Source organism: Littorina saxatilis, linkage group LG9, assembly GCF_037325665.1.
Source record: "Littorina saxatilis isolate snail1 linkage group LG9, US_GU_Lsax_2.0, whole genome shotgun sequence".
Classification (NCBI taxonomy): domain Eukaryota; kingdom Metazoa; phylum Mollusca; class Gastropoda; order Littorinimorpha; family Littorinidae; genus Littorina; species Littorina saxatilis.
In genome coordinates this window covers 54,732,102-54,749,297 of record NC_090253.1, presented here as the reverse complement: position 1 = coordinate 54,749,297, position 17,196 = coordinate 54,732,102, and the positions used below count along the sequence as shown (strand labels likewise).

The window sequence follows — 17,196 nt, the reverse complement described above, 5'->3', positions numbered from 1 at the left end:
GTGCATGTAGGGGAAGGGCTCCTAATATGGACCGGCTCCTAATATGGACCACCTCCAGCTCTGACAAACTAACGGCGCTAGAGCGCTCAAAAAAGTTTTATTCGCTGTATTCACCCTCTCTGGATAACTTGCACATGTCAAAACAGTTGCAGAAACACAAATCTCAAAACCGTTAGCTTTTTATCTTTTTTTCACTTTTGGCAGCGTTCACTCTAAATATGCCGCCTAAAACGGACTCGTTTCTGTCCACATCCAAAGCTTTTATCACACAAAACTTGCTATATATGACAGCTAAGACCGTATTTGTTACATTTTAGCAGTGTTGACCGCGAGTTTCTACTGCAAACAAAAGATAATAGCAACATCTCAAAGTATGTGCGAGTCCCCTAATATGGACCACCTTCAACAAATCGAAGAAAATAAAAGCTAAAGGCTATTTTCATTAATTCATTAAGAAGCTTGCTGGAAATAACCTATAACTAGCCCTCGAGATTTAAAAAAAAAATGCAACAAAAAATTTCTTTTCATGGAAGTTGATAATTTCACTTATTTTCACTCTGTTTTTGATAAGCTTCTTTAGTTTCCTGGTGTGCTTCAAATAATGCTCTTATCAACCCGAAACAGATAAACCCAGAGCATATTTTAATTAGGCTGACTTGGACACCAAGTTGTATCATGTTATTTTGAAATATAGGGGGCTTTTTACAGTGATTCGTGAAGGCCGCTTCACTGGTCCATATTAGGCGCCCAGGCTCCTAATATGGACCCTTTGTGATTTTTTCTGTATTTAATTTTTGCTGAATGTCTATCAAAGCTATTTCACTCTAATTAGGCCTAACGGTTAACCTAAGAGAGAAGGACTACCAAACACAAAATGAAACTTCTTCGCAAGAAAACAAGCTAGTTATCAGCATCAGGGACCTAATATAGGTCTATGTCAGCATAAAACAAAAAGTGGTCCATATTTGGAGCCTTTCCCCTGTGTGTTGTGTTCAACACTAGAAAACATGTACTGACAGCAATGGTTTGAAGCTTTGAGGAAAGAAACAGTAACTGTGTATTGCATCGAAATTGTATAACCAAGTGTACCCGAGTGTAGGAACACAACGATCACCTTTGGAGGCGAAGCCCAGTCACACAGGGTTGAGATTTTAGAGCTAATTTCTTAAACTCTTATGGATACGCAAAGGTAACTAATCACATTCAAGGAGATAGCAGCAGTCGGACCCTATCACAAACAGAACTCTACAATACACCCTTTCGAAAATTTCGTCATTTTCGCAAATCTCGCGTCGCGAGAAAATCCGCGCATTGCATGCTGGGATTGCAAATTGTACCAAACACGAGGTCTTCAGAAGAGGTACATTGCCGATTGCGTTCAAGTTTTCCCTCGTAAGCTCTTATCTCTTTGATATTTTTGTGGTTTTTGTCCCACGATAGTTTCATGATTTAAGCGGAATGGATCTCGAGTGTGTTTGGTACAACGGAGCGCCCCCTGCCGTCAAAAATTATGACTAGCCGCTCATGCGCACTCGAAACTCCGAAGGGGTGTATTCACAGGTGTCTGCTACTCTAAGGCCGACCACTGCAGAGCCTGAAGTGAAGGTTGACGCAGTAGCCTCCCTGTCACACAAGTTTGGGAATGCAAACTATATTGCTCAATTACAATATACACCGTTTTGTTGTAGTTGTCCCAAAATTCAAATTGGACCCGGATAAGGAAGTAGCTTGAATGAAGAGTCTGTGTGTTGCAACAGGAATGCACTGGAGTTTCATTCTGTCTTTGGCTGTCCAAACGTTTTTGCAGATGGGTGACAAAAGTCATGCATACTCGAGGTCCATAAACTAAAAACTGAAATTTGGAGCGGCGTCGCGCGTAACTTTGCTTCGTCGAAACTAAACAACGGAGTGTTAAAAAAATAAAAAATAAAAATAAAAAATAAAAAAGCACATTGTGACAGAAGGTGATGTAACCTTTTCAGAGAAGTTTATAACTGTCGTCTGACGGTTTTTCGATGCGTGGTTGTAGAGTTATGAACATGACCAGGGAAAGTAACAAGCTGAAACTTATGTGTAAACAACATATTGCACGGGTGAGAAAAGCTAAATAATCTCAACCATGAACAGAAACGATGTATTGGAGAAACCAAGGAAATATTTTGTAACTGTATACACGGCTTGAGTTGCGCGTAAGATTTGAATAACAACCCTAGATGTACAAAAATGTCATTGAGAGCGTCAATTTTCGTTCGTCGAGGCAGACTGTCCAATATGATTTCAGGCTGTTTGATCCATTTTGGAGTAGGACTTTTGAATGTATTGTTTGGACATGTGATCGGTAAATACAGAAAAGCAGCTTTTTTCAAGTGCCAGTTAAAACATTCGAAAACGAGGATTTGTTGTTCAAATCTGTTGTTTGACCATCCCAGTCCCAACATCTGAGTATTGTGATAGACTAGGTAGTCATGACAAGTTCTTGTTTTATGAGTGAACAATAATATCCAAAGGACTGTGTGAGTGTTTGTATACTGATTAAAACAGTTATAACACACACCCAAACACACACAAACACACACACACACACACACCGCACACACACACACACACACCGCACACACACACACACACACACACCGCACACACACACACACACACCGCACACACACACACACACACACACCGCACACACACACACACACACCGCACACACACACACACACACACACACACACACACACATACACACATACACACACACACACCGCACACACACACACACACACACACACACACACACACACACATACACACACACACACACACACACATACACACACACACACACACACACCGCACACACACACACACACACACACACACACACACACACACACACACACACACACACACACTCCAAAGACGGTTATACTCACACGTTGCCTTTCCAAATAAATTTACTCTTACAACCATTCCTTTCCGTGCCAAGTCCATTGCGCTTCAAGTTCTTACACAGCAGAAGTAATTCTCAAGGAAAGCTTCTCCTCCCATCAATACTCGTGTTACCGCTTTTGGGCTGCAGTTTCACTAGAAGTTCCGGATGTCTCGTGGCTGGGCGAGAATGGGCGAGATGTCTGCGCGTGCACGCGTGCTATGTGCACCGCCGTTACGTTAGTACCTGGTGAGTAAATGAAAGAAAATTATGACATACATTTTGTTAACCTGCATTTTATTCATATCACACACACACACACACACCCCCACACACACACACACACACACACACACACACACACACACACATCATTGTTATATGTCACAGTCCACACACACACACACACACACACACACGCACACGCACGCACACACACACACAACAAACACACACACACACACACACACACAAACTAATACACACACTAACACACGCATAGACACACAGGCGCACGCGCGCGTGCCTATTCACATGGATTACCTGTCGTATGATTAGTAACGTCCGTTGTAACCGCGACCCAAGTATGAACCTTAGATAGAAAAACATTCACAACAGTTAAATTGCAGCAATGAAAACGCTTCAGCCTTTCCACTCTTTTAATGCAGTCCCTCGCATGGATGAATGATGACAAACGTGTGCCCTCCAGCAAAGGACAGCACACAGCATGTTCTTCTTGCTCCTTTATTTATACCAATGAAATAATCGTAAAACTTCTTCTTCTTCTTCTTCTGCGTTCGTGGGCTGAAACTCCCACGTACACTCGTGTTTTTTTGCACGAGTGGAATTTTACGTGTATGACCGTTTTTTACCCCGCCATTTAGGCAGCCATACGCCGTTTTCGGAGGAAGCATGCTGGGTATTTTCGTGTTTCTATAACCCACCGAACTCTGACATGGATTACAGGATCTTTTTCGTGCGCACTTGGTCTTGTGCTTGCGTGTACACACGGGGGTGTTCGAACACCGAGGAGAGTCTGCACACAAAGTTGACTCTGAGAAATAAATCTCTCGCCGAACGTGGGGACGAACTCACGCTGACAGCGGCCAACTGGATACAAATCCAGCGCGCTACCGACTGAGCTGCATCCCCGCCCCGTAAAACAAAGCGTAATGTTAATTAAAACCTTATAAGTCATTGTGTGTTCCCCTGGAATCTGCATATGGCTGCCTGAATGGCTGGGGAAAAACGGTCATACACGTACACATCCACTCGTTCAAAAACATGAGTGAACGTGGGAGTTTCAGCCCATGAACAAAGAAGAAGAAGTCACTGTGTGTTAATCTGGGAGACGTTCAAACAAGGAAGGGGTTACAAACAAAAAAAGTCAAGAAATAGTAACAGCGCTCTTCCTTCTCCTTTTCACTCTCTGTCTTCAGAAGGAAACATACAAACCTTCAGAAACTTCATATCACCAAGAAAAACAACCCAAATATCAACGAGACTATTAATCTTTTCAAAACGCGTATGAATTTGTTTGTTTTGACTCCGTGCTTTTGCGATGCAAGTGAATAAACTGAAATGCACAACAGCGGTATATGTATCAGTAAACGAAAATGAAAGTTTAAGAGACGTAAACTTTCGCATAAGGAAACTTTTCCAACAACCAACCATTCTTGTTTTTGTTTTATTCTGAATTTTGGAACGTTGGCAGTCTCTTTGTTTTTGAAACTTTTCTAAATCATTGACAATAAAAAGTGTCACTAAGCTAAATCAATTGAACATTTCTGAGAGCCCCTCAGGGTTTTAAGAGTGCTACCTATTATTCTATTGTTTCTTAAAGCTTTTGACAACATGGCTGTTATCAGTAGACGCAAATTGTTGTTGTTGTAAATGACCGCATAATCGTCAGATTCTTGTGACAGTTTGTACCAAAAGCATGATCACATGTGTTTCTGACGTGATTCTGACGTGATTCTGACGAATAATCTGCCCCAAACACCTACACTTTTGTATATTTTTCTCAAACCCGAAGATTATTATTGAGTCCACCACATTACTTTCATTAAGAGAGCTACATCTATGCTCTTTACTCACAGAAATTAAATTACAATTCAATTTACTTTGACATTTTATGCTGTCAAAAATTGGAATTACCTTTTCTTCCTTGTAATGCCAGACAGGTCCGCGTGTGACGTAACGCATAATTATTAGACTCATTGGAAATATGGTTTTCCTTTCTCGGTTTTTCCATCGTTGTATACATTCTTACAAATAAACTTGGACATTTTTTCTTGGAGGACGGAGGTTTAGTGGCCGTAAGTGCATGATTGTACAAAACCATGACGCCGTTTCCGTGGGCGGCTTACTCTTATAACATTTAGTCACATATTTTACATAGACTGGGAATCGAAACAGGGTGTACGTGTGTGTGTGTGTGTGTGTTTGTGTGTGTGTGTGTGTATGTGTGTGTGTGTGTGTGTGTGAGTGTGTGTGTGTGTGTGAGTGTGAGAGAGTGTGTGTGTGTGTGTGTGTGTGTGTGTGTGTGTGTGTGTGTGTGTGTGTGAGTGTGTGTGTGTGTGTGTGTGTGACAGTGTATATATGTGTGTGTGTGACAGTGTGTGTGTGTGTGTGTGTGTGTGTGTGTTTATGTGTATGTGTAAGTGTATGTGTGTGTGTGTGTGTGTGGTTATGTGTGTGCATGTGTGTGTGTGTGTGCGTACGTGCGTGTGTGTGCGTGCTTGAGTGCATGCAAGCGTGCGCGCGCGCGCGCGTGTGTGTGTGTGTGTGTGCGTGTATATATATGTGTGTGTGTGTGTATGCGTGCGTGCATGCGTGCATGCGTGCAAGCGTGCGCGCGTGTGTGTGTGTATGTGTGTGTGTGTGTGTGTGTGTGTGTGTTTCTTCAGAATTTGTTGCACATAAAAATACGTAGACATACTCACAAATTTAACTTACACGTTTACTTACACAAATGCATACTAACACACGGACATACGCACGCACGAACGCACGCACGCACACACACACACACACACACACACACACACACACACACACACACACACACACACACACACACACACACACACACGTACACCTAGTCATTAATTGGCAAATATCTTTAGCTCCTAATCCTACTTTCACTTTTAGACTGAACCAAAAGTACGCTGAGGTAACTCTTGCGCAGTAAGACAGCACTTACGGTTCTTGATTGACACACTTTTCACAACACTACTGTTTCATTTCCGCGTTCACAACTCTCATCAGAAAATCATCCTGCCTTCAATGTTGTGATCTGTAGACAGCCACAGAAACAGGTATGTGTCGAGAAGCTTGTTACACTACGCTGTGAATACTGTAGAATCTGCTTGTTCGCTTTAGGCTTCCTTTCTGCTGTCAGGTACGTGTGTGTGTGTGTCGATCTAATGTCATCCATTGTGTGTCGTTGCATGTTGTCAATGCTATACAGCGAAGTGGAACTGAAAGTAGGCCATACCTTGACTGACAAGGTTACCCTTCTCGTATTCAAGTGTCAAGCGCAAAGAGCATAATTGTAAAGTTATTATGTTGCGCTATATAAATGCTCATTTATTATTATATTATTGAGTCACTTGAGAAAAAGTGACTCTATGTAATCGGTCAGTGTTAGTCTGTCCGGCCGGCCGTCCGACCGGCCGGCCGGCCGTCCGTAGACACCACCTTAACGTTGGACTTTTCTCGGAAACTATCAAAGCGATCGGGCTCATATTTTGTTTAGTAGGTCACAGGTCAGCGTCAAAGGAAAAATTAGACATTTTATATCTTTGACAAAGTTCATCGGATGTGATTGAAACTTTGTAGGATTATTCTTTACATCAAAGTATTTACATCTGTAGCCTTTTACGAACGTTATCAGAAAAACAAGGGAGATAACTAGCCTTTTCTGTTCGGCAACACACAACTTAACGTTGGGCTTTTCTCGGAAACTATAAAAGTGACCGGGCTCAAATTTTATGTGAACGTGACTCATTGTGTTGTGAATAGCAATTTCTTCCTGTCCATCTGATGCCTCATATAATATTCAGAACTGCGAAAGTGACTCGATCGAGCGTTTGCTCTTCTTGTTATTATTATTATTATTATACAGAACAGCTGCCTAAAACACGACTGTCTACGGAAAAGAGAGTCAGATACTTTAGCTCTGAGTATATGTGTGTAATTTGGTTTTGATTATTCCGGTATCTACTTTCTGTTTAGGGTCAGGCACAAGTGGAACTGTGTGATGTCGTACCACAGAAACACGGTCATATTTTCATTCGACCAGTTACTTATTGGTAACAAATCCTTGAGAAATAAATAGTTTTGTGTGTAAAGTGCTCTGCTCCAAGTGTTTATGAACAGAGAGAGAGATTGGATTGGATTGGATTGTTTACTCATTTAGGCCATAGCCCCTTATGAGGGGGGTGAACATAAAATTATATGCAATGACATAATGACATTTGCACACAAATCAAATGAAATAAATCATACACAAACTAAGACATTACATTTCAAATAAAGAGAGAGAGAGAGAGAGAGGTGACAAGAGAAATAATCCTTTATTTGCGATCCCTTGATGCATATACTTCTCTCCCTTGAATTGTTGTAAACCTTTACTCTACGGTCGGTCCAGCAAGTTTTTTATTTTTTATTTTTTATTTTTTTATTTTTTTTTTATTCAATTAATAAAACACTAGATAACAAACATGGTATTTTCTGTTTGCACACATACTCTCTCATTTACATGCGGTTCAGAAAAACTTGTACATTATACAAAAGGACTAAAAATAGTCATACGTGAAAAAAATATACGTGTCAACATGTGTAGCATCAAAATGATCATATGTCATCATATATTGATCTTTTTTTTTTAAACAATATTCGCATCATAATGTATGGCTGTCTTTACATTATATCAAAGAAAATAAACAATAGTTTGTTTTTAATTAATAAAACTTCAGACTAACGAAATCTCAAAACAACATGATTTCCAAAAATAATTTCCAGTGTTAATCGTGAATCGGTTTTTTTAAAAATGCTTACGCACATCTTTGCGATTAAAATAATGTGATTAATCTTCTTCATATTTTTGCTGTTACTTTTTATACCAAAAAGCACATCTGTAACATTCAACCTAATTCTTTCACCAATGTTTACTAAAATGTACATTTCAATATATTTCCAAAACCTGAGCACTGTTGGGCACTCAAAGAAAAAATGCTCCAATACATCAAGTTCATCCTTACAATATGTACAGTTTTTATCAGCCTTCACTTTCATTTTACACAATAAAATATTAGTTGGATAAATGTTTTGCAATATTTTCCAATGCAATACACGTAATCGAACTTCACTAGTGACAGTGGCTGCTAAGTTCCAATTCTTTTCGTCAATTTCAAATCCTAATTTTCTTCTCCAAAATCCTTCTGAACAGGGTTGGCTGTATTGTTTTCCTACCAGAATCTTTCGAATTTCTTTTACTGATTTAACTTTTTTCCCACAGAAGGTCGGAATGTCACAGACTGAACAATTTACATCGTTTATATCGACATTTCTTAAAAGGAGATGTACAGCTATTCGAACAACATTGTACTCAAGCAATCTATTTGCAGTGTAGCCAGTTCTTTCACACACTTCTTCATAGGTAGCAAAACGTCCATTCTCACACACATCGCTCACATACATTATACCACTTTTAATCCAATCCGCAAAAAAGAGTGGGTTTCCTTGACAAATTATATCTTTGTTGTTCCACAACAAACCGGAAACAGAATTACCATTATTATCGACTTGATTGTTATCAAGCCATGCCTTCAACACATCGGACCAAAATTCCGATTTAATACTGTCCAATCCTTTAAATGGTTTGCTATTAATGTTCGCAAAAAAACACTCAAAGCGACTCCCAAAACGGAAAAACAGTGCTTTTGGGAGCCATGACCATTTCTGGTCTTCATTAGACAGAGTTAGGTTCACAACCCAGCTTAACAAAAAGGAACACTGCATCTGACGCAAATCAATCATATTTAATCCACCTTGCTTTACTTCGTTACATAAAACAGTTCTTTTCACCTTTTCAAATGCTTTTCTGTTGCAGTCTTTTTTGCGCCACACGAAGCGAAACATTAACCTATTAATTTCAGTTGCACACAAATCAAATGAAATAAATCATACACAAACTAAGACATTACATTTCAAATAAAGAAAGAGAGAGAGAGAGAGAGAGAGAGAGAGAGAGAGAGAGAGAGAGAGAGAGAGAGAGAGAGAGAGAGAGAGAGGTGACAAGGGAAATAATCCTTTATTTGCGATCCCTTGATGCATATACTTCTCTCCCTTGAATTGTTGTAAACCTTTACTCTACGGTCGGTCCAGCAAGTTATGTTTTTACACGGATAACTTCAGATGGCAATACATTTCCCCATCACTCCTTTTTCAAGAGGGTGGAGGGTGGAGTATTAACATTGCTTTTTTCCGCGTCCGCTATCCCCCCACCCCTCCCCCCACAACCGCTCACTGTTCTCTTCGTTAGTTAATCAAGTAAACGTACATCCTCGAGTTGTTGTACACGGTCAAAGCAAATTCATCCTGGGTTCTTACCGCATTAATTCAAGACGTTGATCACAGTTTGACGGCATGCGCACACTACACTAAGTGTGAAGTGTTTTAATGAGACTTTACAACTGAATATCAGCAACTGTTATTGATCAGTCCGTTCTTGGTGTGTGTGTGTGTGTGTGTGTGTGTGTGTGTGTGTGTGTGTGTGTGTGTGTGTGTGTGTGTGCGAGCGTGTGTGCGTGTGTGTGTGCGTGTGTGGGTGCGTGTGTGTGTGTGTGTGTGTGTTTACAGAAGTCGTAATGGCCGCCGCTTCAGCCACCAGTAGCAGTGAGCTACCAGAATGCCCTGTCTGCCATGACGGCTATAAAGAGCCAAAGATACTGCCGTGTACACACCTAGCGTGCAAAAAGTGCGTCGTGTCGTGGCTTCAGAAGGCAGGGGTCAAGGGAGGCTGTCCGCTCTGCAGGGCCCCCATCCTGCCCTCCACCAGCCGAGGTCAACTTGACCTTGACACTCTGGTCAATGACCTGCCCACTGACCTGGCCACAATGGCTTTGGTGGACAGTCACAAAGTGCTCAGCGGTCAGCATGTCTGCATGGTCTGTGACAACAACATAGCTGCAACGTCATTCTGCTTGCAGTGTGACGTCAAGATCTGCAAAGCTTGTATAAGGACTCACAAGAACATACCTTTAACCAGGAAACACGTCATTGAAGACTTAAACAAACTCAGCCCGCAGCGGTTGGCTGAGATAAACCGTGCAACATGTAACGTGCACGATGATAGGCCGGCTGAGGTGTGGTGCTCCACCCACCAGGAGCTCATTTGCATGTTGTGTGCGACAACCAATCACCGCAGCTGTGCAGAGGTGAAGGCCATCCCAGACGTGGCGACAGAGAAGAGAAGAGAACTGGAACAACAGGCACAGAGACTGAGGGACAGAGCGACAGCATTGGCAACGGAGGTTGGTGTTCACCCTTCATGTTAATGCCCTTGTTTTATCAGGCTTTTTCCTTATTAAGTTTTATGCATCGTACCTTATTAGCAGACTTACATCCATTCTGATTAAATCTACATGACGTTTGGGGTCTCATTGGATGATACAAGAAGGTGAAAACAGGGTTTGATGAATGCATGGTGCAAGCTTGAATGATTTCTCTTTAATGATTTCACCTTCTTAAACCACTTCCGCTGGACATTAAAAAGAAAAATCTTCAGCGATGACAAAACCTTTTTTTTTTTTTTTTTAATGCAAAATGACATTTAAACACGATTTGTAGGACTTCACAGAGTGATCTGTGTTCTTGTGTTTTAGATCCAAGAGGTCACGAACACTTTCAAGGTCATGCGTAAAAAGGCCAATGACACGTTCGATGACCTTGAGCAGTGCTTGAAGAAGCGACGTCAGAAGGTCAACGAGCTGATACAGGCTGAGGAAGACGCCGCCATGACGTCACTGGCGGAGCTGGAGAAATGGCGGGCGGCCTTAGCACTAAACGCAGCCAGCGTAGGAAATGTGTTGCTGTCAGCGTCTGAAGGGTCTCTGCTGGGGATGATGAAAAGTCTGACGTCACGCCTCGACGACCTGGAGTCACAGACCGGAACGACACGCAAGATGGAGGTCAAAGACTTGACCTTGGACCTCCAGAAACTGGATCAACTGAGGGCCGACATTGCCTCTCTGGGTACGTCCCATTTTCTGTACACCTTTTCTGATAACAAGTTTTGGTTACACGTGTATTGTTGTTTCTTGTTAGAAAGCAGAAGGTCAAGATCCATTCAGCATCCATTTTATGCTCTGTTTTGTTCTTGGCCTACTCCTCAAAAACAGGTAACAGGTAATCACAGTAATAGGTATAAGGTTCCTATATATGGAGTTAGCGAACGTATTGCATGTACTGTTGGCGCGGAGGGACCATATCGTATGATACCTTCTTCTTCTTTGGCGTTCCAGGATTATTGGCCTCAGGTCAGACTTCAAGTTTTGTAGCTTGAATAAAGCTGGTGGTCAGGATCAGGGAGTCTTTGGTGCCCCAGAGTTGTTCCTGCAGTGTGGCACCTTGGGGCCAGTGATCTGTTCTGGCTTCCTGGTGGAGCGGGCAGGTCTGCAGGATGTGCTCCGGGGTGTATGATACCTGTTACACCTGGTTGTTGATGTCATCTTACGCTGTTCACGTGTCTGTCTGTGCGTGGGGCAACGCGTCATTATGTCAAACACTGTAGGGCGGTACAGGCATCCGTGGACATATAACGAAATATGCAGAGAGGGGTCAGTTTTTAGTCTCCAATGACATGAAACAATTCATTGCAATACCTGGTGAAATTCAGAAAAATGCGTCTTTTATAAAAAAAAAATCAAAATCCCCAACTTACTACGTATCATAATTCACGTGACATTTAGTAATTGCTAAATAACATTCTAAAACGCCGGTTAAACCTGTCACACGAAAGTTATTCAAGGACTGAAATGTGTCTACAGGTCAGATGACAAAACCCACCACAACACCGACAACCTTACAGCAGCCTACACAGCCATCACCAGCCACATCTACAGCGACATCAGCGACAACACCACGGACTGCAGACAAACCAAGAAAGGCGGCGCTGGCCAAAGTACTGAGAGTAGGGGACCGGGTCAAACTGGCACCGCACTTGCTTTCTCAATGGAGCTCTAAGGTAAGACTGCGTGTCCCTCTCCTGTCTGACAGTTTTCACCATCCCTGTCACTCAGTCGGAGTTGTCACTAAAAGGAAGCTGATACTGTGCATATTCTGGTTCTGCTTTTGCTCGAGATGCAACACAAATGAAATGTTGTGTTATAAACTTGATTCAGAAATTAAGTTTAATGAACTGAAGAGGAATACATTCACGCACGCACGCATGTAAATACGCACTCAAGCAAATGCACACACACTGGATGAAACTATGCTTATACTTGTGTATTCGGCGTTTGTTACACACACACACACACACACACACACACACACACACACACACACACACACCCCCCCCCACACACACACACACACGCACACACACACACATCCACACACATCCACACACACACAAACACACACACATCCGCACACACACACACACATCCGCACACACACACACACAACGCACACACACACACACACACACACAAGCAGTGACCAGTGTGTACTGTGTGCAGGACAAGAAAGGCACAGTGACGGCCATCCCGTCAAGACTAATAACACAGCAGGGCGGTGATCCACAAGGCAGGGTGGACGTGCAGTGGGATGGTGGACGTGAAGACTGTTACCGTATGGGATATGATGGCAAGTATCAGCTGGACCTGCTGTGACAGCCTTCGTCACCCCCACCTCTCCCTGTGCCCTGTATTGTACTGACTGTAGTGTCTCAGTATCCTTCTGCATGTAGTGAATAAAGTGTGTGTGTGTGTGTGTGTATGTGTGTGTGTGTGGGTGTGTGTGTGGGTGCGTGTGTTTGTGTATGTAAGGTGTGTGTGTGTGTGTGTGTGTGTGTGTATGAGTGTATGTGTGTGTGTGTGTGTGTGTGTGTGTGTGTGTGTGTGTGTGTGTGTGTGTGTGTTTGTTATTTTGATTCAACTTTTTGACATGCCGATTTTAAACCCACAGTCATAGTTGTAATATTTACTTGGGTATCTGTAGAATTAAATACGTTTTGTAATGAGACACATTTTAAAGCATTAGTTTGAACTTTATCTGCAGTTATTAGTTATTACAGCTGGCGTTCGTGGATCATCATGCATTTTGTTTCGTGTGGAGTTTTTGGATCGTATCGTATCGTATCGTCATCGTGGTACATAAATTGTTAACACACAGCCACAGCAACACTAACGTGTGAATATACATACACTCAGCGTCTGTTTTTTTATGCAAAAAAGATTTATATTAAATGTAGATCATCATCATCATCATCATCATCATCGCCTGTGTCTGTGTCTTTATCACCTCCCGCGGGTTAGGGGGAAGAATTTACCCGATGCTCCCCAGCATGTCGTAAGAGGCGACTAACGGATTCTGTTTCTCTTTTTACCCTTGTTAAGTGTTTCTTGTATAGAATATAGTCAATTTTTGAAAAGATTTTAGTCAAGCAGTATGTAAGAAATGTTAAGTCCTTTGTACTGGAAACTTGCATTCTCCCAGAAAGGTAATACATTGTAGGCCTACAACGTTGCAAGCCCCTGGAGCAAATTAAATTACATTCTTATCCCAACTCACATAAATGCAATTTACTTCAGTCTAGTGCTAGGACGCTGAATCATCACCTTGGTAACAAGGGGAGGTAACCCTAAAAAAAAGAGCGACCTTGACCCTTTAATATAACGAAGTCTCGCGTGACTTCCTGACCTTGCCGCCATCTTTGAATCATACGCATACTCTCTTCAGCGCTCAGTGAACACGGACGTGTTTGTTTTCGCTCCGGCTTTTCAGCCGTTTTTTGTCTGATGCTGCTTGTGTCAGACCCACACCTTGGTACTCGTGCACGTTCCTCTGCTCTCTACGTGTGTTTGGGGTGAGCTATTTTGATATTTTCATTGATAATTTGACTTAGGTTTTGCCAGCGCTTAGCTGTTGTTTACACTTTTCACCCACCGTGTCGGTTAGTGGTAAAAGAAAACTCTAAGCCAGTGGCGGAGCCTTCTCCTGTCAAATAAGCCTCCCCGTAAATCGAAAGCCTCTGTGAGTCTTGCTGTGATTAACGTCTCAGATTTCTCGTCAAATCTTCTTTCGATGTTATTATTGTCATGCCTGAATTTTCCATGCCAAAATTGCCTTTGGAATCAATTACAGTCGCTTCAGGTTCTAGCTCTGTTAGTGATAAGCAAGATGTTTCGTGATATCGCAAGATGTTTGTGCCTTTTTGCGTTCTTTGAGCGCCCAGATTTCAGCACTTTCAGCAGAATTTTCGTCGACCAAGGCAGTACTGCTGTCTTTTCCTCCTGGTGTCGGGGTTTCCCGTTCCCTGGGCAGGGGGCGTGTTCCTCCTTTGGCCACATGTGCAGTCACGTCCGCTGACGTGCATGCGTCTTTTGATGGCAGTGACGGTTTTTCTCTTCTGCGTTCTCAGGCCTCTTCTGGTGGTCGGCCTGTTAACGATCAAGGTATTTATTCTTCGTTAGTAACCGGGTTCTCCGGCCAAAGCGAAGATCGTATACTGGAGAGAGTAGCCACGCCGGTACGCCGCGTGAGTGAAAGCCGTCCCTGTGTGATGCCGCTCCGTCAGATTGAGCGGATAGCACAGGGGGAGAGCCCAGATACGTGTTCGATCTCTGATCGAACAGGGGACTGGTTAGTCACTCACCGCAATGGGTGTGGCTGATCAGCATTCCCCGCTTCCGCCCGCCAGGGCGGAAGCAGTCCCCAGGGACGCACTGCTTGGGTATCGCATCCCTCGCGTGTCGTCGCTTCCGGGTGACGATTCGCCTGACTTCCGTCAGGGCGGAAGTGAGTTGCCGGATTGCACGGATGTGCATGTTTTGTTTCGGATTTCGGTGCTTCCGTTCAGGAAGAAGAAGATGCCGACTTCCGGATTCCGGTTAAACTTCCGCAAGCATTGTCCGTTGCGGCGGAAGTGGCTTCGCGGTATTTTGAGGAGGGTGTGGCAACACCTGTTGGTTCGTTTGCCCAACCTCCTTCCGCTTTGGGGGATTTCCGTTCTGCTAAGGAAGAGAAGCAGCAGTTCCGTTTTCGGGAATCTCCGTTGGTAGCGTTTGGGCTTTCTAAGCTACTAGCTACTGTTTAGCATGGCGGCTCCGTTTTCGGGAATCCCCGTTGGTAGCTTTTGAGCTTTCTAAGCTAGCTACTGTTCAGCATGGGGGTGCGTTTCACGCTGTACTGCTGTTAACAGCTCTTGGTCTGGCTCCTGGGTCAGCGCAGCCTTACTTTGCTTCTTCGTGTTTAGCCTCAGCTTTGCCTGCTGGTTCGACTAAGAAGTTTTCACTGCAGCATAACTCAGTCAACTTGGTTGACTTGTTTGCCTTGCCTCGTTCCACTCGTCCGGTCACACCGGAGCTTGCAGTCGGCAAGTTGGATACAGCAGAGACAGAGTAGTCCCGTTTACGGAGAATTCTCTTTTGTCTTTGGAGGAGACTGGCTTACGCTTGCTCGAGTTAGTGTCTCTCTATGAGACGTTGCAGAGATCTCTGTCGAGATCTATCGCGTTGGCATTAGACTTGTTCAAGTTTGGTGGCGATGCGGTAGAGAAAGATGTCACTTTTCTGTGAGGGGGACGGCTACAGTATAACAGTACGTTATACGGAGTCCTCTCTCTTGCTCTGAGGGAATAAGCACATGATCTTTTCGAGTTCGGAAACTATGCAAAGATCTTTCTTGCGTATTATCTTCTCTGCTCTTGTCAACTTCGAGTTTTGTCGTGACGCACGGGAGATGGAGGCTATGACGCTTCTAGCCGCCTTGGCTAAAGTCTACTGAGCAGCGGAGCCTCCCAGCGCTTTTATTGCTCAGTCCGTGCACGTGTTCAGGTTCTCTTTTTCCCTCTAGGATCTATGGTTTAAAGATACTTTTGAGTCACTTTAATCTTTTCCTTTCACAGAGGTTTGCTTGTCTGGTCAGCCATCGCGTGGCTCAGGTTACAAGTAAGAGGCGGATCAACTCCGCTCTTTGCCTTTTGTGGCTCATCAGGGGGGTGTTCGCACGTTTATGCTACGGTGCATCCCTCCCCATCTTCTGGGAGGGGCCGTGAACTGCTTCAGCTTGCCACTTTGCCTCAATTAGGCAAGATAACGAAGCTAAGCAAACACACTTAGAGTTAGACCCTCTACTTTAGGCAGCTTTGGGTATGTACGCCCATCTATGGTGCGGCATATCTCTTATTTTTTCACCTTCTCGGGTGAAGCTGCTAAGGCCGCTAGTTTTTCGCCTCAGTGGCGGAAAAACAAGGCAAGCTATTAAAGCAATCTCGGCTTTGACGGTTTACGGAATCGCGCTTTCTCTTTAGAGTCATAAGCTTTGGGTTCCGACAAATCGCCAGAACATGTCCAAATCATGTTTTGGCTCACGTTCTGACTCAAAATCTCTATTAGGCTCGCTGAGCTACTGTTCGTAGCCTCTCAGTCGGGTCTCTTCCGGCTAAGCCTACCTCTTGTGGCGACTTTCGTTGCGCAGCACAAAGGACTCGCAGAAATCCCTTAGTTTCAGCTTTTCTTTCTGAGAGGTTACGGAAAGAACTAAATCATCATCATGTGGCTAAACTTAGGTTTGGCACAGAAGTCTTGAGCATTGGGGTGGTTTTCGCCCACACGCAAAAGACGGTGAGTTGTTGTTTATGTTTTGCCAGCAAGGAATAAAATCACATTCCTTGAGGTCAGTGTTTCTACTTTGGCATTACGCCTTGCAGGGCTTTCTCCCGCGAGTTAACAGGCTACACTCTCGTTGTAGCCTTCACTGCGACGGCCCCTGGATTTTTCTTATTTGCAATGTGCTAGGAGTTTTCTCCTACATCGCAGAATGGTACGCATTTGTTCGCCCTGTTAGATTATTTAGCCTTCTCGGCTAGGCCGTCGAAGTGACGTCACACGTGTCACAGTATGGCTTACAGGCGCCCGGTTTTACTGCGCCTTCCCCTCTGTTTATCCGAAGTTTGAATCTTGGTTTTTCATTTCAGGGATTCAGCTTTGGGTACTTTCTCAGGTCTTTCTGCACGCTTTCTAAGCGTCAAT

The 17,196-nt window shown here is 43.5% G+C and overlaps 1 protein-coding gene across 1 annotated transcript; it reads left to right on the top strand.

The window, feature by feature from the left end:
• Nucleotides 1-6,148: 6,148 nt before the first annotated feature.
• Nucleotides 6,149-12,834, top strand: LOC138977270 (transcription intermediary factor 1-beta-like). Its single transcript, XM_070350175.1, has 5 exons — nucleotides 6,149-6,249; nucleotides 9,797-10,470; nucleotides 10,822-11,191; nucleotides 11,986-12,321; nucleotides 12,749-12,834. The coding sequence occupies exons 2-5, from the start codon at nucleotides 9,805-9,807 to the stop codon at nucleotides 12,832-12,834; spliced, it is 1,458 nt and encodes a 485-aa protein (XP_070206276.1). The 5' UTR covers nucleotides 6,149-6,249; nucleotides 9,797-9,804.
• The last annotated feature ends 4,362 nt before the right edge of the window (nucleotides 12,835-17,196 follow it).